The 17,674-nt window shown below is 33.4% G+C and overlaps 1 protein-coding gene across 8 annotated transcripts in view; it reads right to left on the bottom strand.

Moving 5' to 3' along the window:
• Positions 1 to 2,939: 2,939 nt before the first annotated feature.
• PNISR (PNN interacting serine and arginine rich protein) overlaps positions 2,940 to 17,674 on the bottom strand; it is a 29,177-nt gene continuing 14,442 nt past the window's right edge. For 2 of the 8 annotated variants that reach the window (XM_069599212.1, XM_069599213.1), the window contains exons 4-13: positions 16,679 to 16,867; positions 15,099 to 15,322; positions 13,452 to 13,623; positions 12,124 to 12,314; positions 9,641 to 9,778; positions 7,888 to 7,987; positions 7,106 to 7,159; positions 5,865 to 6,035; positions 3,526 to 4,612; positions 2,940 to 3,279 (exon numbers count right to left, since the gene is read on the bottom strand). In XM_069599212.1, the coding sequence (XP_069455313.1) occupies positions 3,249 to 3,279; positions 3,526 to 4,612; positions 5,865 to 6,035; positions 7,106 to 7,159; positions 7,888 to 7,987; positions 9,641 to 9,778; positions 12,124 to 12,314; positions 13,452 to 13,623; positions 15,099 to 15,322; positions 16,679 to 16,867 (2,357 nt within the window). In that variant the 3' untranslated portion in view covers positions 2,940 to 3,248. Of the gene's footprint in view, positions 3,280 to 3,525; positions 4,613 to 5,864; positions 6,036 to 7,105; positions 7,160 to 7,887; positions 7,988 to 9,640; positions 9,779 to 12,123; positions 12,315 to 13,451; positions 13,624 to 14,991; positions 16,451 to 16,678; positions 16,868 to 17,674 lie in introns of those variants that run through there. The other 6 variants (XR_011258805.1, XR_011258804.1, XR_011258802.1 and 3 more) reach the window with 4 other exon arrangements.

Raw genomic sequence — 17,674 nt, 5'->3', positions numbered from 1 at the left:
CTTCCAATCTGTCTCCCAACTGAAGGCAGAAGGCTCTGCACAAAAGAACATTTATTAGCATGTGTGTTATTTGCTGGAGATCCCAGGAAAAAGCAAAGTGAAAGTTTGCTTTCACATCAGTTCGACAACAAAGGCAGTGATTTGCCTTAATACCAAGAGGAAACAAAGTTTCTTGAACACCCACTGGTTTGCTTCAGTTAAGCAAAACTAGCTTACAGAGTTTTCTCTACAAGTATCAACAAAAGGCTTTTCCCATGATGCTTAAATACAAGTTGTGCTGGAAGGACTAGCAGCTATGTGATGTACGGTTGTCCTTGGAGTTATTTCCAGATCATCTCCATGGTCTCACCCATACTGTAAACTAGAATCTACAGTTTATTTTGCTATAAAACTAAAAATCTATTTAATATTTTGAAATTCAATTTTATAACTTTATATAAAGTTTTAAAAGAAATAACTCTATTATATCCACTCAGGTTTAACTGGTAAATTTCTGTATTTATAAAATTCCATACAAATTGGTAACTTAGGGTAATTTTATCTTAAATATTACCAAAATCAAAATAGGAAATAGGAAAACCCTGTGGGTGACACCTAATAAACCTTTAGGGTATAAATGTAACTCATCACACATGAGTTATTTTAAGGGCTACTAAGTTATTTTAAGCCCATCTTCTCCTTTAGGTTTAGACATTACAAATTCTCCTTAAAACTGAAGAACTTAAGGACAAGAAGTGTTTAAGACCTTATATAGTTTAAGAAAATGAGTTCCACAGTGATTTAGTGATTTGCCCAAAACCATCAAGAAGCAGAGCCAGGACAATCCAAATGAATCTATTTCCACTACACCATGCTTTGTACAGGTTAGAAACTTTAATATAACTACTATTTATACTTCATGTCTTTCTTCGAAGAAAGAGTAACTCAGACATTAAAAAATAGATATTTTTGGAAAGTTTAACTATTATGTATTATACCACTAGAAATAGATGCTTTTTAAAAAAGACATTTTACAAGGGTAGGAAACGTACACTGAAATTCCACACCAGTCTTTATTTATATTTAGGGGCCTGAAACAAACCTTATAATTACCTCTTCCAAATTACATTTTATTCTCTTAATGGTGTGGTTTACCCCCATTATACAAAAACAAGTATGATTATTAATACACTAGAAATATTTTAAAGGAAAACCTCTTAAGACAGATTTTTATTAACCAATCCAGACAAGTAATTATCTCAAAAACTTAATCTATTAATTTTCTGGTGGTATCATTTTAGAAAAGATTTCATAACCAAATTACACATTAATTTATGTGTAAATTTTAGCATTCACATCCCAAATCATGGAAGCCCTATTTTTTATAAAATCTTACCACTCAAGGTAAACATATTTCATTACATGTCAATGAAATGATGAATTTTCTAAACTGAAAACCCAAATATCTAACACTGATATATTTACTAGTAATCATATACATCATGACTATGCTTTTAAAACTATCTACAGATTTAAATGATAACCTGGTATGTTATGGCAGAGTAAATCAAACTATCAAATACTACTTTTGGCTCTAATTCATATCTTGCCCAAAAATGTGCATATCATAGCCAGTATTTTTCTGTAGAATTTTATTTTGAAAATATTATTTCACTTGAAGATTGTTCTAAAAAACATTTTAAGATATGAAAATGTTATACAACTTATTTATTACAAATTAATCAGATAATTAGTTCTGTAATTAGATACATGGTGTTAAGCTCATCTACATAAAAAATATTGCACATTTTCCTTTATTTTGTCTCCAGATGTGACTGATGTCTAAACTATATAGAATTCCAAACTATTTAAAAGTTATTGTGTGAAATGTCAACTTTATAAATATCAGAACTAACTGCACTGTAAAACAATCATTTTGGTAAACATGCATTTATTCACAGTTGACTTATTTCTTCAAGATAAATGCATAACTGCTCAAAATTATTTAAGAACCTATGTAGAGGTACAAGAGCACACTATTACAAGTCTATTTCTACCTTCATTTTGAGGAAACACTGATCTTGGCAAAAACCTGGCTTACTTTCAAATGAACTATTGCTGGTACGAAGGCATACTTTAAAACTTTTCTATGATCTGCACCTGCTCTTTCTTTTTTAAATTAAAATTTAAAACCATTGGTTTTCAGAGGTTTATCTATTGTGGCACAAGTGAGTAATCATATAAAATGGACCCTAGAAGCCGTTCAGCATTTCAGTGCCTGCAGAGCCTCATTTTACTCATAAGTTATGACTGCCTTAAATTGCTAGACCACTCACTGATCATAATTTTAAGAAAGTGACAAAACCAAATCATTTTAATGTTATGAAATTGACACAAACCTGCATAACACAGTATGCTTCCACTGTGCTGAGGTCATATTATGCTTTAAAAATATAAACAAACATATTCAATTGTGAGTTTTAGTTCTACAGTAATCCCAAAGTGTTTAAAATACACTTTAAAACAGAAGTGGTAACTGCAGGATATAGTTCCGGACTTGAATTGCTATTAGTGTCAAACACAATCATTCCTTATAAATAATTCTAGTGGTGCACTGGTCTGATTGATTCCAGCAATTTCATTAACAGGAGTGAACCATACTTTATACACAGAGAATATATTACTTGAAAATCCCCCAAACAGGAAAAATTTAGAAAGCTCTCAAATGCTTCCAAATGAAAAGTAAAGATCTGTTTCTGGCCCTCTTCACATCCTTATAGTTGGAATCTGACAAAAATCCATGGGTACAATTTACAAACTTTGACAAACTATTAAGTTAAAACCATTTTCTTTGGGGGAGATGAGAGGAAGTACCTTTAAAACCTGTTATACAAAATTCCAGCTGCCTTTTTATAAAAGTACGTTCCTTAGACTAAAATCATAAAATTAAGGTGCAAGAGTTTAACAAAAATGAACTAAAGAGCTTTATTGACATCACAGTACATTCAAGAATAATTTTAAGAACATTACAGCTGAAAGAGAATGGCATGTTTATAGTCTTATTATGCACTATTTTTTGAAAAAAATGTAATAGAAAGAAATCCTATTAAGTAACTTGGAGCAGCATTTGAAAAAAGTACACCTATTTACAGATTAAAAAAAAAAATTCTGGTTTCACCTACACAGCCACAATATGCCTCTATAATGAGACAAGCCCTTAAAACTCATGGAATTTTTTAAACATCATGGCATTCTTGCCACATCATTCCTCAGCGTTTACGACGGGGAGGGGTTGTTGATCTGAAAAAAAGAAAGGGAAAAGATAAAATTTAAAAATAAAAATGTATTTTATGCTAAAGAATCTGCAATTTTCAAATAAATATTATTATATAGGATTTCTAAAATTACTTATGATTATGATCATTTATCAAGTACCAAACTGAGTTTATTAAAGAGAGAGAGAGAAAGGACACTTTCAACTTTGAATAAATTCAGTCAAATTTTTTTTTTAAAAAATCAGACAAAATACTTTAAAAAGTATACTACCTTGATCGGGACTTAGACTTGTGTTTGCGGCTTGCCTTCTTACCAGACCTTTGAGATTTCTCCATGGATCGCGATCGACTATGTTTAGGCTTCTTAACCTTCTTTTCTTTGCTACTTCCTGGAGATTCAGAACTGCTCCTTCCACTAGAATCAGAGCCTGAATGTTTTTTACTGTCTTTGGTAGTGCTTTTCTTACTGTCCTGTCTAGAATCATGTCTTATGATTTTAACAGATATAGAACCACTCCTAGAGAACGTTCTTTCACTTTCTCGTTTCCTTTTTAACCTATCATCCTGACTACTGAACTTAAAGTCTTTTTCTTCCCTTTTTTGTTTCTCTTTTCTTTTATCCTGTTCACGTTCCCTTTCTCTGTCTTTCTTTTTCCTATCTTTATCTATACTTCGACTCCTCTCCTTTCTCCTCTCTTGTTCTTTAACCTCACCTTTATGCTTATGACTGCTTCCACTAAGACTTCCACGTTGATCATCAATTTTACGTCTATCCCGACTCCTACTACGACTGGACCGATTGGTTCGCCTATCCCTTGAGCGACTTCTACTTCTACGTCTCTCTCGGGAAGGACTTCGATTTCTTCGTCTTTCTCTTTCAATACTATTTCTATTAGATCTCCTCCTATCTCTAATCTTTACTCTAGCCCTATTGCTCTCTATTTTAATCCTGCGAGAGTAACTTCTACTCCTACTACGCCTAGCTTTAATTGTTGGAGATCTACTCCTACTATGTCTCTTTTTCCTTTTAGGAGAAGATGATCGGGAAGAAGTGCGACTACTACCTGAGCTAGAACTGTATGAAGAGCTAGAGACAGAACTACTAGTACTACTACTTCGGCTATTGCTACTAGAACTACCACTACTAGAACTTCCTGATCTACTCCTCCCTTGTTTCTCTTTTTCTTTATGTTCTCTTTTTGGTTCTAAAACTGACGTAGTTTCATTTGAAGTTCTTTTCTTTTCATTAACCACATCACCATCTGCTTCTCTTGCTTCTAGAAGTGATAAACTATTTTGCTCTTTATGGATAAATTCATTCATCTCTTTTGTAACCCTTTCTGATTGTTGCTTTTCTTCTGAAACAGAAAAAGACAAAAATAGTAAGACAGGCAAACATATAATGAAAAAACTTCCATACTAGCAAATTTCAAGCTGAAAGACTATAAAAATAGAGCAGCACTGTTCAACAGAAATAAAATGCAGTAAGCAATTCAGGATTTTTTAACAGCTACTAAACACTTTTTTAAAAGCTACTAAAACAAAACCGGTTTGAAATTAATTTTCATATTTTATTAACCCAACATATAAAAAATGTCATTTCAACATCCAATGAGTTAAAAAGAAAATCGAAATATTCTGCTCTTTTTGTATTGTAAAGTCTTTGAAGTCTAGTGTGTATTTTATACCTATAGCACATTTCAGTTTAAGCTGGCTCCATCTGAAATGCTCAGTAGCTACATGCAGTTAGCTACCTGTCTGGACAGTACAACAATGGAGCACCAAAGTGCAGAGGTACCGTAAAGCAGGTAAGAAAACATTTCCCTCTTACACAGTAAAGCAACCTGAAGGTAAATTAGTAGTTTATAGGAAATTTTTGGCTGTTAGCTCAATAATTACTTCTGAGATTGTCCAGTAAGATTTTTCAAACAATAAAGTCTACGTAAATATTCTTTCACTATTCCTAGTATCATTATATAAACTAAGAGCTGTACACATGTATAGCATTTTACATAATTAAATTCTACAGTGAAGTTGTTCAGTTGTGTGTGACTCTTTGCGATTCCATGGACTGTAGCTTACCAGGCTCCTCCGTCCATGAAAATTTCCAGACAAGAATACTGGAGTGGGTTGCCATTTCCTTCTCCAGGGGATCATCCTGACCTGGGGATTGAACCTGGGTCTCCCACATTGCAGGCAGATCCTTTACCCTCTGAGCCACCAGGGAAGCTCAACTGAATTCTAAAAAGTCCTCTACTGTCCGTTAGCTACAAATTACTCTTCAATAGTTTATAATGTATTCCTCTCAAAAGTCTTTTCATTTTAGGAACTTCAATGAGAAATAAAAAGACACCAAATAGCTTAACTTACAGTCAATAGAATTAATGTCTCCCAAAACAAAAAGTTTAACTTTCATAAACTACATACTTTGAACAATATAATTAATTTTTACTTTTAAGTTTGATAAAAACTGCAAATGAGTCAAAAACCTTAGTTTCAATTACGTCACATAGCTTTGATTCTATCCTGTTATTTTTAGGTTGGTTAAAAAATAATAAAAAGAAATACAAACTGAACTGTACAAACACTAAATGAGTCTAAAAGATATACCTTCCATCTGTTTATCATGCAACAGCTGCTGTTCTTTTTCTTTTCTCCAAAAAGCTTCCTGTTTTTGCCAGATTCGATGCCGTAATTCCTCATCATCAGTGTCAGATGATTCAGAACCTCGGTTGCTCCTCTCATCTTCACTGTCTCCTGATCCATAACCACCCAGTCCACCTGTGTGCATAAAGCCCAGTCTATCACATGTAAACATTATTCTGTGCACTAAAAACTTTTTAAGGTCCGAGAAGAAAGCTCATTTCTTTTTTCATTGCCTTTTCTTGGAAGAATATGCTTATTCGGGGTGGGGAGGAGTATAAATTACAATGCTTAAGGAGTATACAGAATCCTCAAGAAAACTGATACTTAATATCTTATTCTTTCAAGAATATTTCATATATTGCTCACCATAGGGAATCTTGAAAATGACTGTCTTATTGTCCCTGCTAACCAACAAAACCATTTAATAGGGCAGTAACAAAGCCTTACTATAGCATAATCAATTCAAACTACCTTACACAAATTTACCACGATCCTGAAAATATTTCTAAAATTAACTCTTTCACTGTTCAAAGTTCAAAAATCCAAGGGATGCTAAATATTTTTTTCTAACAAAATCAGAATAGTGTAATTCTCAATGGTACAGAAATGGCAAGGCTCTATATAACTGCTCCCCACCCTGAAGTGATCTAGATAGTAGTCATAACAAAATCATATGGGCATTTGGTTTTACCCATTTCTGCTGATCCTCACAAATATTAATTTGAAATGCAGATGTGGAAAAGGCAAGTTCAAGCTTTTATACACTTGATACTGTATCATGCAAATGGCAAATTATGAACATCACTACTATCACGCTCTAAGATAAACCCTTTCCTCTATGGTAAACTTGACTTGCTACAATACAATCTAAATAAAGGTCCTTAAAAGCATTTATGGATAGGTTCTCCCCTAAAGCATGTATTCAATAATTATGAAAGTGAGCTTAAATGCTATCATGGCTAAATTATGTACTATTACAACTTGTACTAATAAACTATTAATTAGTCACCACATTTGTAATAATCTCACTGTGAATGCTTTAGTTAAAAAAAAACAAAAGCAAACCTTTTAGAGACTGATATAACCCTAAGACCTAAGTTTTATACACTGAGTAGGCCCAGTAGTTTCTAAACAGAACATGTAGAGAGACAAGGTAAGTGTGATTTTCCCTTTAAGGCCCTCTCACAAATAAGGAGAATACTTACCGAGTCCAGTGAGGGAAGCCAGTGCACTGGACTGTGCCAGCTGTTTTGCAGGAGCTTTGTATCACATCAACAACAGGAACAACATGTTAACACAAATAGCCACGATTTCATAGTCATGAGAGTCTATGGTATTGTTAAATCTACTACTATTGCTGCTTTTTGGGGAGAGAAGAAACATTAAAAACATAACATTCATTTTAAACCAGTAGTATGTCTGGCCTTGAAATTATAACTCTGATGTGAGCTGAAACTGGTTGATAATGAGGGAAAATGTTGACCAATACACTGGTATTTTTATTTTTGAGGTATGGACCATAACTAAAATTCTCTTTCAATATACTTTTTAAGTGTTACTAAAATTATGGGAGGGTGGGACATATTACTTGCTTCTGTAAGAATTACAAGTGGTAACTGTGAAAATTCTGAAGGTTCATAATTCAACAGTCAAACTAAATGCATTAGAAATCATACACCTAATACCATGGTATCTATATAGTAAAAAAAAAAAAAAAAAATCAGGTGAAATTGAACATCAAGAATTTTCCACAGTACGTGTTATAGAACAACAGCAAAATTGCTAATTTGTGCTTAGGCTGGATAAAACAAAAATATATGTATAGTTTTAATATGGTGTCTACAAATCTAATATTTCCCAAAGAGTTAGAACATGCAAGAGGATCCATAATCTGCTAGTAATTCAACAAGGACAACAAAAAAGTCCAAAGTAGCCACCAAAACCAAAGAGCCCCAGATAAAGAAAACCAAGAACACCCACAATATACCTTTCGTTGCTTTCCGGTGTGCATCTTTGGCTATGTAATAAATTTCTTCATCTGTGACATCTAGTAGAATTTCAGTCAGAAGCATTTTTGTCAGCAACATCTAAGGAAGGATATTTTATACATTTGTTTTTTATTCCTAATTATTACAGTTACTAACACAGTTTGACATTTTCAACAAAATTAAAAGGCAAAGCCATTTTATAAAACATTTTTAAAGATCAGATTAGCTATTCCAAGAAACAGAGTATCTTGAAAATTATTGTAAATTATCAGAACTTTAAAAACATTTTAAATCATATGGATTAAAATATATATAAAATTTATCTATAAAGCAGAAATGCTGAATTCTAATTCTGGAGACAAAACATATTTTTTTAAGTCCCTATTAATAAGTTTCCAGAAGTGTTTTAAGTTGAGAGGAATATCCTTTCACTTAATAATATTATTAGTAAGCACCACAATACTAGTTTCTTATGTCACTTCGGAATTTACATTAACCCTCAGCTCAAAATAAAATCTAAGGGGAAAAAACAAGGAAAATAAGGAAATGGCAATTATTGCATTTTGTGAAATGAAATTCTTTTTTTCTTTATTACTATCGTATAGCATACAATAGACTTGAAATAAGAGCTGCATTCTAGCACTCGTTTGGCTACCAACAGCTGTTTCAAATGTGCACCTCTCAGGGATCCAGATTACTCATCTACTAAAATAAGAGTACACCGAATCAGCATCATCTAAGGACATTCCAAAGATCACTGACCAACCAACATGAGAAACGCAGCATATTATATACCCAATCTCAGAAATCGACAGTACACATTATAGACATTGAAGGCTGTGAAGTCTTTCAATGAAACATCTTTAATTGTGTTAAACCTGCTGCTGCTGTTAAGTCGCCTGTGTGACCCCATAGATAGCAGCCCATCAGGCTCCCCCACCCCTGGGATTCTCCAGGCAAGAACACTGGAGTGGGTTGCCATTTCCTTCTCCAATGCATGAAAGTGAAAAGTGAAAGTGAAGTCGTTCAGTCGTATCCGACTCTTCGCCACCCCATGAACTGCAGCCTACCAGGCTCTTCCGTCCATGGGATTTTCCAGGCAAGAGTACTGGAGTGGGGTGCCATCACCTTCTCCATGTTAAACCTAGAGCTTCCTAAATTTATTTTTCTATACATTCTTTTAATCTTCTACAGTATACAAAAAACATACTTTACAAAATAATGTTGTGCTTAGTCACTCAGTCATGTCTGACTCTTTGTGACCCCATCCATGGACTGTAGTCCACCAGGCTCCTCTATCCACAGGGATTGTCCAGGAAAGAATACTGGAGTAGGCTGCCATGCCCTCCCCTCCAAGAGATCTTCTCCCCCACGGATTGAACCTAGGTCTCCTGCATTGCAGGCAGATTTGTTACCATCTGAGCCACCAGGGAAATGGTCTCTTGGGTCTCATGTAGTATTAATAAAACACTATTTAATCATGGTGTTGATATTAGAAAATGTGCTTAATAACTGCTTTATAAGCTGTGATTTCATATACTATGAGTTACTTGGATTTTGCAGACACTAGTGCCCAGCAAATATACATTTTATTACTGTTTTACAAGTTCCCAAGTTTAAGATAGCCAACCAAAAATTTTTTTTAAATTATTAACAAGATAAATCCTACAATATAATGCTGAATGTCATTACATCCCCCCCAAAATTTTTTTAAGCCAGTATATGGTAAAGGTAAGAAATTTAACATTCTACCATTTGATACTCTTTCTCTTCTTCAGTCATCTCTGGTTCACTTTGCTCTTCTTGAGGAACTGGAGATGGACTTCTGGTGACTTTTCCACTGCTTGCAGCCTCAACGTTTTCAGTATCTTCATCTTCCTCATCACTATCCTAAAAAAAAGTAACAGCACTTTTTGGGCCACCCAAATTCATGCTTATGTCATAAAATAATTATCTTAAATATTCTATTTTAAAACCCCAAATTAAAGTCTATGAAACAGATACAGAAAAATGAAATTTCTCTCTAAATAACACTTTTGTGCTACAGATCTCATGTGGTAATTTAAAGAGAGGAAATACAGGGTTACAAGATGGCTTGTGAGAATCAATTTCAATTTTTTCCCTTAGTTAAGTTTTCCTAAGATAAATAACTAGAAGCACATCATGCCCAGAGATTGATTTAATTAATATACATTATATATGATGGTCCTGAGATGAGTGGTATGTAGAATTTTGGATAAATGGGCCACAGTCATATACTCCGTATAACTTTTATAGCTGTAAATTTAAGCTTTTTACCTAAAATCATGTGACTTAAAAAAAAACAAAACTAAAGTCAGTTTCCAGATCTGAACTGGTTACGGAAATTTGCTTTTTTTTTTTAGCTATATAATGGACAGATAAGCAAGAAATGAGGCTTACTTCAGATAGAGGAAATACCAGTAGTTTGTCTCTGTATAGTGTTAGGTTTTCAGTATTCACATGGCACATCTTAAAAGGTAGATTCTTCTTCAGGCAAAGAAATACTCCACAGTCACTCTTAACAATCGTACTAAGTAAAAGCCAAGGTGATCACCTAACCTAAAAAATACTATGGAAAGACTATTCGAACCAGAGGAAGACTACATGTAAAAACAAGTCCAAAGGCATCTGGGAGAAAAGGGAGGACAATCTCCAGTTTTGAGGGGTTTTTTGGACACTTAAAAAAAAAAATCAAACTGGGAAATCTACTATTTCATGTAGAGATTAAAAAAAAAATTTTTTTTCTTTTTAAAGATAAATTTTAAAAGTGGCAGCCTGTTGTTTCTTATCTTAATAACACCCAGAACAAAATCACATCTTTGGTATCGTTTTGTTAAAAAAAAAAGTAGCTTATGGCATTCATGGAACTGAAGCAAAACCAGTACCTGATTGAAGTGAAGTGAAAGTCACTCAGTCCGACTCTTTGCAACCCCAAGGACTATAACAGTCCATGGAATTCTCTAGGCCAGAACTCTGGAGTGGGTAGTCTTTCCCTTCTCTAGGGGATCTTCCCAACCCAGGGATCAAACCCAGGTCTCCCGCATTGCACGTGAATTTTTTACCAGCTGAGCCAACAATTAATTGGCTGTCCTTAAAACTTACTTCTGAAGGAAAAAAATGGCCTTGGGAGGAAGAAGAATTTCCTGAATTGCACACAGGCCACTGCTGTGGCTGTCAAGCTGCTAAAAACAAAAAAATTCTCAAGCCATTCATGCCATCTGATAAGAGATTTAAAGAGTTAAAACCTTATGTTACTTTCAGTACCTGTCAAAAACTAAGCTATTATATCCTTGAGTGTAAGTATAGCTGCTTTATAGGCCATCACTGGGGAGTTCACTGTACTACAATAAAGGAGAAGAGATTTGTTTGTCAAGGTAAAACCTATTATCTAGCATCTCACTGAGTAGTTTCTCTCTGAAATGAAACATTTTATATATTTGCTGCCCTCTTTTCTCCTTACTACCCTCAGTAATATATATAAAAATAAACTCCAATATACTTAACTGAAAGTTAATCTCAAAGATACTACTCTAGTACTTTTCAAAGACTAAATTAATACTTATTAATTTTCATAAACTTTAAAAAGTTGAAATATATTTGACTTACAATGTTTCAGGCATATAACAAGTGCTTTAATAGACACTTTTTTTCAGATTCTTTTCCATTATAGGTTATTATAAGATACTGAACACAGTTTCTATGCTACACAATAGGTCTTTGTTTTTTATTTTATATATAGTAGTGTACATCTGTTAATCCCAAATTCCTAATTTATCCCTCCCTCTATCTTTTCCCTTTGGTAAACATAAGTTTGTTTTCTATGTCTGTGAGTCTATTCTGTTTTTTAAGTAAGTTCATTTGTATCTTTTAAGATTCCCCATATGTATTCTTTTAGATTCCACATACAAATGATATATTGTAGTTGTAAATGGTAAACTGGTGCAGCCACTGTGGAAACCACCTACAACAGCCAAGACGCGGAAGCAACCTAAAGGCCCATTGACAGACAAATGGATAAAGACGTGGTATGTGTGTGTATATACATATATACACACAAAGGAATATTACTCAGCTATAAAAAGGAATGAAATAGTGCCATTTACAGTAACATGGATGGACCTAGAGATTATCATACCAAATGAATTAAGTCAGAAAGTCAGTTAAGTTTTTCACATAGATGTCACAAGGAGTTCAGATCAAGAAAGTCTACTTACAAATTTACTTCTCTGAGGTAAACGAGGGCCATCTCCTCCTTCAGCATCATCTGTGGCCTTCTTTTCTTTTTTGGACAATTGTGAACGTTGTTGCTCCATTCTTTCTTTCTCCAACTTCTTCTGCTTTTCACGTTCCATTTTTTCAAGACCTTCTCGAATCCAAGCTGGAAGAGTCCTGCGTTTTACTGCATCTGTTTCACATGGGACAAAATATTCATGTCAGTTAAGCAAAAATCATAAATGCATGAGTTCTTTATTCTTAAATTTCTATAATCCTTGTAGGTTAAAAAAAAATGTTGGTGCCCTTTAAGTGCTTGTAGAAAATATTATCATTCTCTAGCAAGGCAGTGGTAATAAAAACAATTCACTAAACATTATGCTTTTCTTTAAAATCATCACTTATTTTTTAAAAATAAAATAAATAAATAAATAAAATCATCACTTTTAATAGCAAAAGTAAATATGGCTTTAACGCTTATAATGTGCCAGAGCACTGGGAGAGTCCATCATCTCACTTAATCTTATAAAAGCCTTAAAAGAGCACTTCATCTTTTTTAAGTGATGCACCTGATGCTCAAAGAGATTAAGTGTTGTGTTCCAGGTTATAAAGACAATAAGTAGTGATGTGGGCTAATTCAGAGCCAACTGTTATACTATGCGGTTTCCTAAAATATTGAAAGAATTACAAAACCATGAGCCTTCAGATTAAGAATTCATTTGAGTATTATTCCTTAAGTTAAAAAAGTCAGAATCTTTCTATTAATAAAATGTCTACTTTGTGACTTAAAAAAGAAAGACTTAAATGTCCATTAAGTGCTAGATTTGGAATTCCAGATAAAAAGGAACATATATAGGTAACTTACTGATGGCAATAAAATAGTTCTATTTTGTTATTTAAAAGTTAATTTTTTTTGCCAAAATACTATGGAAAGTGAATGAAATAAATCAAAGAAATCAATCTGACAACAGTATATCCAATGAACTGAGAGTGGAAAGAGTCCATAAAGAGAGAATGAATAAGTTTTAAAAGGAGGAACTGATCATATATTGGCAAAATGTATCTATCAACATCAAAGAAATATTAACATGTTATGGTTATGATAAATTTAAATTTTATAACAAAAGATTTAAAGAAAATTATTGAAAACTAAGTATTATTAGATAGTATCTTTTTTGTAATTTTAAGATTTATGACTATAAAATGGCAGGACTTTAAAGTATCAGTTCCTAACATATGAGAGTATTAGAACAATTTAAGAAAACAAAGCATCCTTTTTACATCATCAAGAAATCATGCCAATTGTGGTTCCCTAAATTTAAATAGCTACCAATTTGTGGTGGCTCCTGCTTCACAGGAAGTGCAATAGGTGAACGCTGCCGATCCCTGAATGACGATGGTCTTTCTCTTCGATTCTGGGGAGGTGCCGGAGGTCCTGGAGGTCCTGGTTGCCAATAAGGAGGATGAAATCCACCTTGCGGTGGACCAAAAGCAGCCCCATGCTGAAAGAGTATTGCAGTTTATTTTTCTTCACATTAATACAATATACTCTCTGGGACACACGTGTGTTATGAACTGGGACAGTAGAAATCCATGTGTGCAGCAAATCCAAGATTTCCATGGTTCTAATATCCACCGATATTTCTGTAGCCCTAAGAACCTAGGCTTACTTTTCTTAAGAAAGATAAAGATTTTCTGCCTATGTAAATCAAAGAGCCATGTAAAATCCAGTTTTTAATATACTACATTCAAGAAGTATAGAAAAGGATATATATTAATATGAGCTTTTTCATTCTGAATCCATTTATCAACTACTCCTTCCACTACCAAGAAATCAAATAAATGTCAATTTTTCGGTAACTAGAAAATTACAGGAAAAAAAAATTAAATCAATTATAACTTCCTACTTATGAACTTGTTATTTCTATAATCTTGCAAGAAATAACTAATCAAAGATAAAAGCTACTGAATCATTGTATTAATTTTTTTGTTGTTGCAATTTTCCTATTTTCAGAGGCTTTTCCAAGACAGATGCCAACAGAGCTTTTTATCTTGTTAGCATGGGGATCTATGAGCAAATGTTGTGTGAGGAGAAGCTCCCCATGACTACATTTTTTCAAAATAAACAAAAGCTGTTATATCTGTATATCAAATATTCTTATAAAAAGGTATCTAAGTACGTATGAATAAGGGGAGTACTGTCTGAAGGTTAATTAATATTGTTCACATTTATGACCATTATCCATACAATTAGTGAAACAACATATGGGTTTTTTTCCAAAATTTTAAATGATAGCTTAGTTTAAAGGTAACAAATGGCAATCAATTATTTCAAAATAACACCTAGCACTATAATTTAGGGTAGACTCTGGCAAAGTGATTAGAGAAAATAAAGCCCCACATGACACTATTCCCCATAGAGTTCTATGTCCCTAGGAATGAATCAGATGCTACAAAGGAAGTATGTACAATTCCATTAACATGTCATGTTAGAATGGGAAAAAAAAAATGACAACACTAGAAAAAGTCTTACTCTACACAGCAGAAGGAATTGCATTTAGGAAGATATCTATGTTCTTCATGTATTTTATTCATGTCTTAACCATAATCTATTTTTGATAAATAATGTATTCAACTACTGTGCATTTTCTAAACTTTATTTAATATTTAAAGGTACCATCTTGAAATTATAAATTAGAAAACAAAACATCATAGCTATTGCACTTACACATTTCTCATTTTATCCAATTTTTTCCCTAACAGTCTTTTATACCATTTTCCTAAGCAAATCAAAACCCAGAAAACAAAAACCTAATTATTTTAATACTCAAAAACTAGTAACTTTTTTGGACACATACGTGCTTATCTGTACAAGACTGAAAAGTGAAACACATATCTTAGATACTCTTGATGAGACACTTCCAAAGAATGGATTACGTGCACATCTACAATATTAAAGCAACAAAATATCTTTCACCTGATAGTCAAACTGGTTCACTGGCCCCACTGCAAAATTATCGGGTGGTCCACCAAAGTTGTGATTGTTCTGGTTAAATATATGCCTGTTGTCAGGGGCAAATTCCCCACTGTCCTGACTGTTGCTGTCTTCGGAAGGAGGAACAATGTCCATTGGGCCTGGTGTTGGTGGCATCCATGGCTGATCTGGAGGGGGGTGTGGGGGCTGCTGATGCATTCCCCATTCTATTTAGGATTCAGGCATAAAAACATTCAACAGGGGGTTATAACAAAATCAACACAGATTTTTAAGATCTCAAGAAAGCTAGACTTTTCAGTAAAGAAACAGATTAAAAAATGTATGACTTCTTGGTCAAATTCCTTTTGTATATCTTAAAAATAAGCAATGAATCTAATAAATAATTCAAATGTGCTAACTACTACTCTAATTTATATTCTAAACAAATGGAAACCAAATACCCAAAATTACTTTTAATGAACATAACAAAATTCAAAGCAAATTTTTGTTCAATTTTTCTATTTGTGTTCAGTAACAATACCATAAAAATAATACCTTCAGATTTTTATATAATTTCTTTCTTCCATGAACACATTTATCCTCACAACATCCCTGTGAGGTAGGAAGAAATCAGGTACTATTTTCGCCAATTTCAGGAGGGGAAACTGAGGCACACAGAGGTTTAAATCACTTGCCTGGGACACAAAGCCAGCACAGTAAAGTTGGGGAATGAGAATGCCAAGATGAATCATCGACGAACTTAGGAATCAAAACATTTTCAAATGTGGGAAAATTTGGCACAGACTCAAGAAAACTAGAAATGAACTCTCTTTCAATATTAAAGATTAGAATATTCATTATTATTTTAAAAGTGATATCAGAGGATTACTTCTTGAGTTTTCCATTCTCACACTGAGAAACAATAAGTATTAATAAGAAAATGGAGCTATGACTTCACTGTTAACATACTCAAATGTAAGCTTCATCTGTAAATAATTTGAAGTGATTGCTAAAAATAACACAAGTCAGAAAACTGAACTAGCATCAAGGAACCTAAATCACACTATAAAGTAAAAAAAAGCAAACAAACAAACAAAAATATACAGATAAAAACTTATGGAAGATCTTTACTATCTGAAAAAAGGGAAGAGAAAAATGAGCAGATGGTAGGGGCAGAGTATATTTGACAGACTAATCTGTCAGAAAATGACACAATTTTTCTTTAATTAGAGACTAGACATGTTTTGCTCTGCCAGTGCTGCTGCTGAAAGGCCAGAGGTTGCAACAGAGAGACATAGAATGCTCTCTTCCCTAGATGCCAAGTGAGGTTTCCAGTGTTCCCAGCCCCTGTCAGCCTAGGAATGAAGAACCAAGAAAAGAATCAAACTGAGTGCCACAATGCTAGGAGAATGAGTATAGAATAATTTTAACCATAAAATTTCAAGGTCAAATCTAACTGAAACTACCTAGTCTTCAAGAAGTATTCAAGAAGTCATAAAACTAAGCAGATTAAACAATTTACTTTTATTCCTCATTTTATTTTAAAATTAAGTCCTAAAATTTGGAAAACATAAACAACAAACCTGGTTGCCACATTCTGTTAAAGTTTGAATCCCCTTGGAAATTCCCATGATTATTTGGACCAGACTCCATTGTAGACATATCCTGTCCATTTGGCATCATTCCTGGTGGTTGTTCTACCATGCTTTGTTGTCCTGAAGCTTCTCTTTGGGCAATCCAAGCTTGAGCCAATGCAGCCCAGTCAATCTGGCCTAACAAAATTTAACACAGCAGAATTTGACATTCAGAATGTAGGAGCTAAAAGAACGTGCCTCTATGTAAAAGAAGCATTTGACTTAATCTTTACTAGAGATTTTAAATATTATAGAATGTTATAGTGGAAAAAATGCCTAAAAATAATGCATATGCAGGTTACAAAATGACTTAAGACACTCAGAAAAGGACTTTACAAAATAACCAATTTCTAGTATTACTCCTAAGAAAATGTATTCCCTGTACCTTAGTTCACTGAATTTTTAAACTCTTTTTAAAAATCACTATAAGAACAAATGATTAAACTCACTCTTTCTCAGACAGGTCCCATTCAGGTCTACACTGGATCCTACACACCTCAGGTGAGTATAGCTAGCTATTTCTGTTCCTTCTCAGTCACCTTTGTTTAGCATCTTTAACTCCTTTCTCTAGTCAAAATATATCTCAACAACTTCTTACTCATTTTTATTCAAAATTCATTGTTTCCTCTATCCCCATCAAAAATCTATAGCTTTTACTCATGTGATTAAAGTGACTGGAACTGTACATACATGTGGTACTACCCATGTCCATTTCCTGGTTTTCGTGTTATAACATAAACATGTAAAATGTAACCACTCAAGGAAACAAGATAAAGATTACATGAGAGTCCCTGTAATCCCTTTGCAACTTCCTATAAACTTATAATTATTTCATAATAAAAGGTTTAAAAATCATAAAAAAAAACTATAGCTAACGTTTTAAGATCTAACAGTATTAATAAAGTAAACAATGTAGACTAAGACACAGGCTTTTACATCTCAGTT

Source organism: Ovis canadensis, chromosome 8 (genome assembly GCF_042477335.2).
Source record: "Ovis canadensis isolate MfBH-ARS-UI-01 breed Bighorn chromosome 8, ARS-UI_OviCan_v2, whole genome shotgun sequence".
In the NCBI taxonomy this organism is placed as follows: Eukaryota; Metazoa; Chordata; class Mammalia; order Artiodactyla; family Bovidae; genus Ovis; species Ovis canadensis.
Note: the sequence above shows the minus strand (reverse complement) of the source record. Positions and strands in the feature narration are given on the sequence as shown.